The 14159-nt window shown below is 43.8% G+C and overlaps 1 protein-coding gene across 1 annotated transcript in view; it reads left to right on the top strand.

Moving 5' to 3' along the window:
• Positions 1–14159, top strand: part of LOC112247937 (FH1/FH2 domain-containing protein 3-like) — a 243840-nt gene that overhangs the window by 151577 nt on the left and 78104 nt on the right. The window contains 2 exon segments of the mRNA XM_042318754.1: positions 6089–6156; positions 11593–11698. Coding sequence (XP_042174688.1) covers positions 6089–6156; positions 11593–11698 — 174 coding nt within the window.

Below are 14159 nucleotides of genomic sequence, written 5' to 3'. Positions count from 1 at the left end.
CAGAGTAGGAGCGCTGATCTAGGATCAGGTCCTCCCTGCCCATATTATCTTAGAAATTCTGATTTTAAAAAAATCGAGCACCTCTATGGGCCCAGATCTCCTTCTGAAAGAAGAGCATGCTGGGAATGTGGTAGGATTGTGTTGCCATGGGTACGGAAAATAAATAAATGTTGTTCCCTACAACACTCATATCATCAGGGGAGAACGTGTCCACTGTCTCCTGGCATCCAGCTCAACTTTACAGGACTCTTTGGTGATGTAAGGAGTGAAACAGTAGCCAGTAGACTGACTTACTGTAGACCCCAACCGTCTGTATGACAACAACATTTCCCCTTTACCTCGTCATTTTCTCATGTTAAGTCAACATGGGAACATTCCCCTGTACAACATCGTACAGTAAACATCATTTTCTCATGTTAAGTCAACATGGGAACATTCCCCTGTACAACATCGTACAGTAAACATCATTTTCTCATGTTAAGTCAACATGGGAACATTCCCCTGTACAACATCGTACAGTAAACATCATTTTCTCATGTTGAGTCAACATGGGAACATTCCCCTGTACAACATCGTACAGTAAACATCATTTTCTCATGTTGAGTCAACATGGGAACATTCCCCTGTACAACATCGTACAGTAAACATCCTTTTCTCATGTTGAGTCAACATGGGAACATTCCCCTGTACAACATCGTACAGTAAACATCATTTTTTGGGTTTGTGACATTTCTTTACCATGATGCATACGGCCGCGTATCGGTGTGCCCCTGTAAATATTTCCTCACTTCACTGCAGATTTATATCAGGTGGGTGTTAAAACCAGTAGGTCACTGGGACACTCTCTTTTAAAAGACCAGGAGTAATCTGTGTCCCGATCTCAGCCATATAGGGAGTTGAATGTTTCTGGATGTGTGTTTCCTCTCCTCCAGCATGGAACACTCCAGCCCTGTGTTCCATCATAATCTAGATCTCTACAGGATGGAAGAAAGAGAGTTCTACTGATGGAACACTCCAGCCCTGTGTTCCATCATAATCTAGATCTCTACAGGATGGAAGAAAGAGAGTTCTACTGATGGAACACTCCAGCCCTGTGTTCCATCATAATCTAGATCTCTACAGGATGGAAGAAAGAGAGTTCTACTGATGGAGCACTCCAGCCCTGTGTTCCATCATAATCTAGATCTCTACAGGATGGAAGAAAGAGAGTTCTACTGATGGAACACTCCAGCCCTGTGTTCCATCATAATCTAGATATCTACAGGATGGAAGAAAGAGAGTTCTACTGGCCTGGATTGTGTTGTCTTGGTCCACCCTGTGTCTACCCAGGGTGCATCATCATCATCAGATATAGGCCATATTCACAGACTGGCTCCCTGAGTGAATGTGAACAGAGCTGAATGTCCTGGAACACAGCCGAGTCAGCACATCCCACAACATTCGTCCTGGACCACAGCCCAAATCAGTCAGCACATCCCACAACATGTGTTCTGGAACACAACCCAGTCAATACATCCCTCAACATGTGTTCTGGAACACAACCCAGTCAATACATCTCTCAACATGTGTTCTGGAACACAACCCAGTCAATACATCCCTCAACATGTGTTCTGGAACACAACCCAGTCAATACATCCCTCAACATGTGTTCTGGAACACAACCCAGTCAATACATCTCTCAACATGTGTTCTGGAACACAACCCAGTCAATACATCCCTCAACATGTATGCGTGTATGCGTGGTGTGTATGCGTGTATGTGTATGCGTGGTGTGTGTATGCACGATGTGTGAAGTGCTTGCGTTAAGGCTTTTCTGTGGGGGTTGGGTGTTGTCTAATTCTCTGCTGGTGGACTAGTGCTGTCTGACGTGTGTGTTGGTGAGGAAGAGAGAGAGAGAGAGAGAGGTGAGGGAGAGAGAGAGAGGGAGAGAAAGGGAGAGAGAGAGAGGTGAGGAGGTCTGTTAGGCCTTGGCTGGGCTGGGCTCTACTGCTGGCTGACGGTGTCTCCGGAAGAATCTATGCGTGCCCAAATAGCTGGTTGACACACACACATACACGTACACACACACTCAGACCTTCAGCTGGGAAGGGATTTAATCTGTGACTGAAAACAACAATGATGAATAGAGGTCTGTTGCTGTGCTGTGAATCTCAAACATATGCCCGGTCCACCATCCAGCCAAGAAACTGTGTGTGTTTCTCACCCTTCTGAATAGAATCAGGGCCAGCTGTTTGTATAGACAGATCACTCATAGACGTGAGAGGTTTCAACGGACAGCGTTGGGTTGTGTTAGGGTCTATGTTCATGACTCATAATCTCACATGCACATGCACACACAGACACACACACTTACACAGCAACAGTCAGGAATATATCAAACTATCCAGTGCCACAATGATCAGGACAACGATGGAATTTGAATGAGTTCTGTTGTTAGGCCGTAGAGCAACATGACAGAATATATGTTGTAATGAGTTCTGTTGTTAGGCCGTAGAGCAACATGACAGAATATATGTTGTAATGAGTTCTGTTAGGCCGTAGAGCAACATGACAGAATATATGTTGTAATGAGTTCTGTTGTTAGGCCGTAGAGCAACATGACAGAATATATGCTATACTGAGTTCTGTTTGGCCGTAGAGCAATATGACAGAATATATGTTATAATGAGTTCTGTTGTTAGGCCGTAGATCAACATGACAGAATATATGTTATAATGAGTTCTGTTGTTAGGCCGTAGAGCAACATGACAGAATATATGTTACAATGAGTTCTGTTGTTAGGCAGTAGAGCAACAGAACAGAATTTATGTTATAATGAGTTCTGTTAGGCCGTAGAGCATCATGACAGAATATATCTTATAATGAGTTCTGTTAGGCCGTAGAGCAACATGACAGAATATATGTTATAATGAGTTCTGCTAGGCAGTAGAGCAACATGACAGAATATATGTTGTAATGAGTTCTGTTGTTAGGCCGTAGAGCAACATGACAGAATATATGTTGTAATGAGTTCTGTTGTTAGGCCGTAGAGCAACATGACAGAATATATGTTGTAAGAGTTCTGTTGTTAGGCCGTAGAGCAACATGACAGAATATATGTTGTAATGAGTTCTGTTGTTAGGCCGTAGAGCAACATGACAGAATATATGTTGTAATGAGTTCTGTTGTTAGGCCGTAGAGCAACATGACAGAATATATGTTGTAAGAGTTCTGTTGTTAGGCCGTAGAGCAACATGACAGAATATATGTTGTAATGAGTTCTGTTAGGCCGTAGAGCAACATGACAGAATATATGTTGTAATGAGTTCTGTTGTTAGGCCGTAGAGCAACATGACAGAATATATGTTGTAATGAGTTCTGTTGTTAGGCCGTAGAGCAACATGACAGAATATATGTTGTAAGAGTTCTGTTGTTAGGCCGTAGAGCAACATGACAGAATATATGTTGTAATGAGTTCTGTTGTTAGGCCGTAGAGCAACATGACAGAATATATGTTGTAATGAGTTCTGTTAGGCCGTAGAGCAACATGACAGAATATATGTTGTAATGAGTTCTGTTGTTAGGCCGTAGAGCAACATGACAGAATATATGTTGTAATGAGTTCTGTTGTTAGGCCGTAGAGCAACATGACAGAATATATCTTATAATGAGTTCTGTTGTTAGGCCGTAGATCAACATGACAGAATATATGTTATAATGAGTTCTGTTAGGCCGTAGAGCAACATGACAGAATATATGTTATAATGAGTTCTGTTAGGCCGTAGAGCAACATGAAGGAATATATGCTATACTGAGTTCTGTTTGGCCGTAGAGCAACATGACAGAATATATCTTATAATGAGTTCTGTTAGGCCGTAGAGCAACATGACAGAATATATGTTATAATGAGTTCTGCTAGGCAGTAGAGCAACATGACAGAATAAATGACACCACAGGGCAAAGTGTTACTGATGAGGCCCCTGCCTGCTTCAATGAAAGGTGTGCGTGTGCATGTGTGTGTGTGATCAGGCACAGGGGTCACCTGGGCCTCTCTCTTTGGCTTGAAGAAGGAGGGAAGCATCATTATTGAGGTCTTAGTAACAGTGAGAGTGTGAACACAGGGAGCAGAGAGGTCAGAGGTCATTGGAGACCAAATGGATCTGTGTTCATGACAGAGGAAAACATGAGTGAGGAAGAAGAAAGGCAAATGTAGAGAGAGAGAGAGAAAGAAGGACAGAGAAAATGTATTGAGAGATGTTTGGGAGAGAGACAAAGACTGTCACAGAAAGAAAGGCAGACAGACAGAAATGTAGGAAGAGAGAGAGAGAGGTAGAGCTGAAAGAGGGAGAGAGAGAGATGGGGGGCTGAGAGAGAGAGCGAGAGAGGTAGAGATGAAACAGAGAGAAAGAGCGGGAGAGGAGAGAGATAGAGAGAGGTAGAGCTGAAGGGGATAGGCAGAGACTGCAGTAGGGTATTGTGTATGTTGCTGTCTGCAGCAGTGACAGCTTTTGCTGAGTCAGAGTAGAGACTCTCCAAGCTGCAGCAGCCTGTGTGGTAGTGGTACAGTTTACCTGCAGCACTGCGTCATAGTAGACTGGAGTCACGCTCTACTGCTCAACACTGCCACCCAATGGTGAGACAAGAAACAACACCTGAGATGCAATGCCATGTTGAAAGATCTCAACACACCCTGACAGGATGAGAAAGCCTAAGAGTTGTTGGAACTAATGCAATGTACCAAGAGGCCTCATAACCATACCAACTAGCAACGAATCCCGTTCTTTTGGAAACCCTTCAGCCTTTGCACTACAGCATTACACATTGACTGTATGTGTTGGCAATCTGACCTGTGTGATCTGGCTATAGTGCATAAGTCAGTCAGTGTAGTAGTCAGTCACAGTATTATATCATCTCTATGGTAGTAGTGGCTTTGCACATAGGAGACAGATAGAGGCAGTTCTGTCAGCAGGAAAAGTCAAGTGTTTTTTAACTCTTCACAGATGTGCTTCTCTGAACTACAGTCTACACTCCTCACTGGCACAGAGCAACTAGCCCAGGGCAACTAGCCCAGGGCAACTAGCCCAGAGCAACTAGCCCAGGGCAACTAGCCCAGGGCAACTAGCCCAGAGCAACTAGCCCAGAGAAACTAGCCCAGGGCAACTAGCCCAGAGCAACTAGCCCAGGGCAACTATCCCAGAGCAACTAGCCCAGGGCAACTAGCCCAGAGCAACTAGCCCAAGGAAACTAGCCCAGGGCAACTAGCCCAGAGCAACTAGCCCAGGGAAACTAGCCCAGAGCAACTAGCCCAGGGCAACTAGCCCAGAGCAACTAGCCCAGGGCAACTAGCCCAGAGCAACTAGCCCAGAGCAACTAGCCCAGGGCAACTAGCCCAAGGAAACTAGCCCAGGGCAACTAGCCCAGAGCAACTAGCCCAGGGCAACTAGCCCAGAGCAACTAGCCCAGGGCAACTAGCCCAGAGCAACTAGCCCAGGGCAACTAGCCCAGAGCAACTAGCCCAGAGCAACTAGCCCAGAGCAACTGGCCCAGAGCAACTGGCCCAGAGCAACTAGCCCAGAGCAACTAGCCCAGAGCAACTAGCCCAGAGCAACTGGCCCAGAGCAACTAGCCAAACTATTACTGGACAAGATGTGCATTAATGAAATGTGACCCAATATACTACCCAATATACTAAAGGTTAAAGTTCATATACTAAAGGTTATAGTTCATATACTAAAGGTTATAGTTCATATACTAAAGGTTATAGTTCATATACTAGGCTTATAGTTCATATACTAAAGGTTATAGTTCATATACTAAAGGTTATAGTTCATATCTGGGGCTGCAGGTAGCCTAGTGGTTAGGTCAGGTGACTAGTTAGGTGACTAGTAACCGAAAGGTTGCAAGATCGAATCCCTGAGCTGACAAGGTAAAAATCTGACACAGGGTTTCACTCACACATGCAGGGTTTCACTCACACATGCAGGGTTATCTCTCCAATCACTTGGACAATAAGCCTTTGCTTAGTTAGCTTTTTCCTTGAGTCATTGACATGGAAAAGTACCACAGCTGTGTGTGACTGTAAACTGATCTCTTCTTTCTCTTCTTTTAGAGAAACTCTACAACTCAAATGGACGAGAGCTGAGGAGAGCCCTGTTTTCCCTCAAACAGATCTTTCAGGTAATGTTGCCCTCCCAATGTGTTAGCAGCAGCCTGAGAATGTCAGATTCATTAATACTGCAGCGATAGTCTACTAATGGCTCTTGTTTATCATTAACTATCACACATTCTCCCATATGACACACACACGTGTATGCACATATGCACACATTCTCCCATATGACACACACACGTGTATGCACATATGCACACATTCTCCCATATGACACACACACGTGTATGCACATATGCACACATTCTCCCATATGACACACACACGTGTATGCACATATGCACACATTCTCCCATATGACACACACACGTGTATGCACATATGCACACATTCTCCCATATGACACACACACGTGTATGCACATATGCACACATTCTCCCATATGACACACACATTCTCCCATATGACACACACACGTGTATGCACACACACACACACGTGTATGCACATATGCACACATTCTCCCATATGACACACACACGTGTATGCACATATGCACACATTCTCCCATATGACACACACACGTGTATGCACATATGCACACATTCTCCCATATGACACACACACGTGTATGCACATATGCACACATTCTCCCATATGACACACACACGTGTATGCACATATGCACACATTCTCCCATATGACACACACACGTGTATGCACATATGCACACATTCTCCCATATGACACACACACGTGTATGCACATATGCACACATTCTCCCATATGACACACACACACGTGTATGCACATGTGCACACATTCTCCCATATGACACACACACGTGTATGCACATATGCACACATTCTCCCATATGACACACACACGTGTATGCACATATGCACACATTCTCCCATATGACACACAAACGTGTATGCACATATGCACACATTCTCCCATATGACACACACACGTGTATGCACATATGCACGAGTGTGTTGGACACACACACATACACACATGCTTTGTACAGCAAGTGCTCGTACAAACATACTTAACACAAACACACACACTGTACAGTAATATTTTCCTAGCTATCTGAACAGAGCTGTGCAGTGAGAGAAGACTGCCTCCGTGGCAGCTATGCTTTGCTGTACTCTGCTGTGCTCAGGTCCATGCTTGGCCAGAGCCCTGCTTCACACACTGGGGCTGGCTGGCCTGGCAGGGAATCACTGTGGAGGCTAGAGGGGGAGTGTTAAACATCACTTCAGGAGACCGTTGGAAGGAAAAGTGAGCTACAGATGTTGACAGAGAAATACAGGAATAGATCAGGACGTCTCACTGTGCCTGTGCACACTTGGAATGACTAGGTCAGGTTTGGAGGAAGTGGATGTTACCACACACATACACACACACACATACACACACACACACACACACACACACACACACACACACACACACACACACACACACACACACACACACACACACACACACACACACACACACACACACACACAAGCAACTGCACTCGAGTAACCTCTCCCCTAAAGAGCTTGTATCAATATAGTGCGTCCATGTGTTTGGATGAAGAATCCTGTTAACATGTTGTCTGCTGCAGGTCTATACCTAAATGTTATCAGAAGGTACAGTGTCTCCAGCTCTGTGGTCACAGACTGTGTAATATTTCAGTTCCAGTCCAGCTGTGTGTGTCTGGAACTTTCTCTCTCTGTGTGAGTACACACTTGTATACACAGTGGTTTTGCCAAATGACTGGGCTCTCCATCATTGATGCATGTAGAAGCTGTCCTGGAAACACTCTGGTGTGTATTCCTATGAGGGAGGAGCGCTCTAAGACTGACCACCCAACAGTACGAACACACACACACACACACACCTCTCCCCCTCACTCCCCACCTGAGCACTAGCTCCTAGCCTAGCGTTGCATAGCCCACTCCGAAGCCAGATGAAAACCTCCCTCCTGTACTTAAATGACTGAGCCGTCGACAGGTGTGAGAGCCACAGGCGGTTTTGTCGTCTAGGAGAACAACATAAAGTGCAGGATTTGGCAAGTGGACATGAGGCTCTGCAAATAAAATACTACTGTAACATGTTGAAATATAGGAGACAATCTCAGCAGAAATATCCACATATGACAGGGTCATTCACTATGTATTTCAGGGTTATGATAATACTGTGTTTTTCATTATATTCCATGTCCCAGTATCGAAGCACTGCTACAGTGGTCTTAGTTGTCCTCTTCAATATTGTAAGACCTTTGTCTAGTATTAAGTCAAAAAGACTTGGATAAGCAGTGCACTAAAACATGCCTTTTCATGGAGCTCTCCCAAGGCCTTTTGATATTACACAACTGGACAGGCTGCCAATGAAACTTTGTGTGGTGACATCAAAGTGAAAGAAATAGCACTGAGCTCAGATCAGATGGTTCAGCATAAAGAAATAGCACTGAGCTCAGATCAGTTGGTTCAGCATAAAGAAATAGCACTGAGCTCAGATCAGTTGGTTCAGTATAAAGTAATAGCACTGAGCTCAGATCAGTTGGTTCAGTATAAAGAAATAGCACTGAGCTCAGATCAGATGGTTCAGCATAAAGAAATAGCACTGAGCTCAGATCAGTTGGTTCAGTATAAAGAAATAGCACTGAGCTCAGATCAGTTGGTTCAGTATAAAGTAATAGCACTGAGCTCAGATCAGTTGGTTCAGTATAAAGTAATAGCACTGAGCTCAGATCAGTTGGTTCAGTATAAAGAAATAGCACTGAGCTCAGATCAGTTGGTTCAGTATAAAGAAATAGCACTGAGCTCAGATCAGTTGGTTCAGTATAAAGAAATAGCACTGAGCTCAGATCAGTTGGTTCAGTATAAAGTAATAGCACTGAGCTCAGATCAGTTGGTTCAGTATAAAGTAATAGCACTGAGCTCAGATCAGTTGGTTCAGTATAAAGTAATAGCACTGAGCTCAGATCAGTTGGTTCAGTATAAAGAAATAGCACTGAGCTCAGATCAGTTGGTTCAGCATAAAGAAATAGCACTGAGCTCAGATCAGTTGGTTCAGCATAAAGTAATAGCACTGAGCTCAGATCAGTTGGTTCAGTATAAAGAAATAGCACTGAGCTCAGATCAGATGGTTCAGTATAAAGAAATAGCACTGAGCTCAGATCAGTTGGTTCAGTATAAAGTGCTCTCCCAGTGGGTGGTTGGCTACATGCTAACTCTACAGTCTCCGTCCCAAATAGCACCCTGCTCCCTTTATAGTGCACTACTTTTGACCAGGGCCTCATAGGACTATAGTCAAAAGTAGTGCCCTACATAGGGAGCAAGCTGGGAGCCTGTTGTTCAGAAATACATTCATCCAATTGGATCAATTAGATTAGAGCTAATCGTGTTATAGTAAGGTTATAGCCACAGAGTTGAAGGTTATTCAACAGGGCCCCATGCATCTAGTGTGTAATAAGGCACTCCTGATCTAGTAATTAAAGGGGTTCTCCAGCCATAGTTCCCCAGACACATTGTCTACATTGAATTTCACTCCTGATCTAGTAAGGGGTTCTCCAGCCATAGTTCCCTAGACACATTGTCTACATTGAATTTCACTCCTGATCTAGTAATTAAAGGGGTTCTCCAGCCATAGTTCCCCAGACACATTGTCTACATTGAATTTCACTCCTGATCTAGTAATTAAAGGGGTTCTCCAGCCATAGTTCCCCAGACACATTGTCTACATTGAATTTCACTCCTGATCTAGTAATTAAAGGGGTTCTCCAGCCATAGTTCCCCAGACACATTGTCTACATTGAATTTCACTCCTGATCTAGTAATTAAAGGGGTTCTCCAGCCATAGTTCCCTAGACACATTGTCTACATTGAATTTCACTCCTGATCTAGTAACTAAAGGGGTTCTCCAGCCATAGTTCCCTAGACACATTGTCTACATTGAATTTCACTCCTGATCTAGTAATTAAAGGGGTTCTCCAGCCATAGTTCCCTAGACACATTGTCTACATTGAATTTCACTCCTGATCTAGTAATTAAAGGGGTTCTCAAGCCATAGTTCCCTAGACACATTGTCTACATTGAATTTCACTCCTGAGGAGTATTTTCCTTCCCAGCATCCACTGGGCCTAATACACAAGGTTAAAACAAGTCCCTTCTATTGTAATATTATGTTCAGAAGGCATTTTGATGTCTGGTGTCCTGATCCCGGTGTGTACGTAGCCTACAGTAACCATCTCTCCTATCATACCCAACAGCAGGGTTTCACAGATAGGTCCCGAGGCCCCTCTGGGTACACGTTTAGGTTTGTGCCCTAACACTAACCAACTCATCATCAAGCTTGGATTACTTCAATCAGCTGTGTTGTGCAAGTAGGAAAACCAAAATGTGCTCCCAGGAGGTGGGTGGGGGCAAGACAGAGTTCAGGAAACACTTCCCTTTATTTAACTAGGCAAGTGAGTTAAGAACAAATTCTTATTTACAATGATGGCCTACCACGGCCTAACCTGGACAACACTGGGTCAATTGTGCATCGCCCTATGGGACTCCCAAGTACGGCCAGTTGTGATACAGCCTGGAATCGAACCAGGGTGTCTATAGTGATGCCTCTAGCACTGAGATGCAGTGCCTTAGACCGCTGTGCCACTCAGGAGCCCAAGGCTGCTATTTGAATTTGTTTGGTGTGAACCCAGAGTTTCCCCATCACTTTAGCCAGGATCTAAGATGGACGGGGTTGTGGTCTGGGTCAGTAATACCAAATCAGCAATGAGAAGAGTGCTCACTCACCCTCGGAGTGGTTCATTCGTGTCTAACCATTCATTAAACGAGGACAGCAATGCTCTTAGCACCTCTCTGTCACTAATTGGATGAGCTCTTTCTGTTAGCCGACAACAGGCACTTAGCAACCGATGTTTAAGGCAACTACAAAATACAGGGTTGCCATGAGAACAGGAAATGAGGTGCTTGGAGCATGATGGGTAATTTGTCCCTGGTGAAAGTAACGCACAACATACTTAGTCTTACTTGCTGTCATGGAAATATGTGTTGTCAAGGATACCATAAATCTCTTTAATGAAATGTAATGCTTGTATTTCCATACAGTGTGTAGTAAATGAATGTTACTGCAAACAATAATAAATAATGCCCATACTTGGCAAAGTTTAAAGGTCATTATTATACTGTAGATAAAAACATGAAACCTACAAGGGCTATTAAATGTCGTTCAAGGTTTTTATAGATTTGTGGCATCAAAAAAACACTCTCATATAACTTCCTAATCCTTGTCCCATTATGCTAAATCATACATAGATGTCCCAAATGCTGCCCTATTCCCTATATAGTGCACCACTATTGCGCTAAAATAGGGAATAGGGTGCTATTTAGGACTTATCCATAGAATCACTGCTACTCATAGCACATGACCAATCTCTAGTCGTCTGTATGATGTGTGAGAGTCAGGCATAAACTGCTCGTCTCTCTGTTCCTCAGGATGACAAGGACCTGGTCCATGAGTTTGTGGTGTCTGAAGGACTGACATGTCTAATCAAGGTCGGAGCTGAAGCAGACCAGAACTACCAGAATTACATCCTCAGGGGTATGTACAGACCAGTAGTAACTCACACACACACACACACACACACACACACACACACACACACACACACACACACACACACACACACACACACACACACACACACACACACACACACACACACAGCTCTGTCTCCTGTCCCGGTCCCCAACCCCTCTCTGTACAACACATGACTACATGGCAATCAAAAAATCTATTTCTTGTATTGTCACATATACCAGATACTGTAGGTGCAGTGAAATGTGTTGTTTTAAAGGGTCAGCCAAAGTAGTATGGTGGCCTGGGAGAAAATTAGGGTGAAGTGCCTTGCTCAACGATGGTGTCAATCAGAGATGGTATCAATCAGGGATCGTATCAATCAGAGATGGTATCAATCAGGGATAGTATCAATCAGGGATAGTATCAATCAGAGATGGTATCAATCAGGGATAGTATCAATCAGAGATGGTATCAATCAGAGATGGTATCAATCAGGGATAGTATCAATCAGGGATAGTATCAATCAGGGATAGTATCAATCAGAGATGACATCAATCAGAGATGACATCAATCAGGGATGACATCAATCAGGGATAGAGTATCAATCAGAGATAGTATCAATCAGAGATGGTATCAATCAGAGATGACATCAATCAGAGATGGTATCAATCAGAGTTAGTATCAATCAGAGATGACATCAATCAGAGATGGTATCAATCAGAGATGGTATCAATCAGAGATAGTATCAATCAGGGATAGTATAAATCAGAGATAGTATCAATCAGAGATGACATCAATCAAGGATCGTATCAATCAGAGATGGTATCAATCAGAGATGGTATCAATCAGAGATTGTATCAATCAGAGATCGTATCAATCAGAGATGACATCAATCAGGGATAGTATCAATCAGAGATGGTATCAATCAGAGATGGTATCAATCAGAGATGACATCAATCAGAGATGGTATCAATCAGAGTTAGTATCAATCAGAGATGACATCAATCAGAGATGGTATCAATCAGAGATGGTATCAATCAGAGATAGTATCAATCAGGGATAGTATAAATCAGAGATATTATCAATCAGAGATGGTATCAATCAGAGATCGTATCAATCAGAGATAGTATCAATCAGAGATGACATCAATCAGGGATCGTATCAATCAGAGATGGTATCAATCAGTGATAGTATCAATCAGAGATGGTATCAATCAGGGATAGTATCAATCAGAGATGGTATCAATCAGGGATAGTATCAATTAGGGATAGTATCAATCAGGGATGACATCAATCAGAGATGGTATCAATCAGGGATAGTATCAATCAGAGATGGTATCAATCAGGGATAGTATCAATCATGGATAGTATCAATCAGAGATAGTATCAATCAGGGATAGTATCAATCAGAGATGACGTCAATCAGAGATGACATCAATCAGGGATGGTATCAATCAGATGGTATCAATCAGATGGTATCAATCAGTGATGGTATCAATCAGATGGTTTCAATCAGATGGTATCAATCAGTGATGGTATCAATCAATGTATCTGTCCGTGGAGGTCAAAGGTTGACCATGTTAAAGTGTGCGTGTGTGTGTGTGTGTGTGTGCGTGCGTGCGTGCGTGCGTGTGTGTGTGTGTGTGCATTGAGGTCTAGCTGTGTTTAGAGGTTAGGTAGTGATGGTAGGGGGACTGGGAGGGGTCAACACACCCACCTACAAGGTCACAGCTATTATTTAACTGGCGGATCTGTTGCTACGGGGCAGGTCACACATGCTTAAGCGCCCAATAAAAGTCCTGGCAGGATGTTGCAGTTCATAAAACTAATTTCCCTCTCTCTCTCTCTCTCTCTCTCTCTCTCTCTCTCTCTCTCTCCCTCTCTCTCTCTCTCTCTCTCTCTCTCACCCACTCTCCTTTTTCAGTCCCTCTCTTTCACTCTCTGTCTCTCTCACTCACTCTCCCTTTTCAGCCTCTCTCTGTCTCTCTCTCTCACGACTCTCCTTTTTCAGCCACTCTCTGTCTCTTTCTCTCTGTCTCTTAATCTCTCTGTCTCTCTCTCTCACCCACTCTCCTTTTTCAGCCTCTCTCTCTCTGTCTCTCTCTCTCTGTCTCACTCTCTGTCTCCTTCTCTCTCTCTCTCTCTCTGCCTGTCTCTGTCTCCCCCCCCTCTCTCTCTCTCTCTCTGTCTCTCTCTGTCTCGCTCTCTGTCTCCTTCTCTCTCTCTCTCTCTGCCTCTCTCTCTCTCTGTCTCTGTCTCCCCCCTCTCTCTCTCTGTCTTGCTCTCTCTCTCTCTGTCTTGCTCTCTCTCTCTCTCTGTCTTGCTCTCTCTCTCTATCTCTGTCTTGCTCTCTTTCTTTCTCTCTCTCTCTCTCTCTCTCTCTCTCTCTCTCTCTCTCTCTCTTGCTCTCTGTCTTGCTCTCTGTCTCTGCTCTCTCTCTCTGTCTTGTCTTGCTCTCTCTCTCTGTCTTGCTCTCTCTCTCT

Source organism: Oncorhynchus tshawytscha, unplaced genomic scaffold (assembly GCF_018296145.1).
Source record: "Oncorhynchus tshawytscha isolate Ot180627B unplaced genomic scaffold, Otsh_v2.0 Un_scaffold_13173_pilon_pilon, whole genome shotgun sequence".
NCBI lineage: Eukaryota > Metazoa > Chordata > Actinopteri > Salmoniformes > Salmonidae > Oncorhynchus > Oncorhynchus tshawytscha.
The sequence above is the reverse complement of the archived record's forward strand: the minus strand, read 5'-3'. Positions and strand labels throughout refer to the sequence as shown.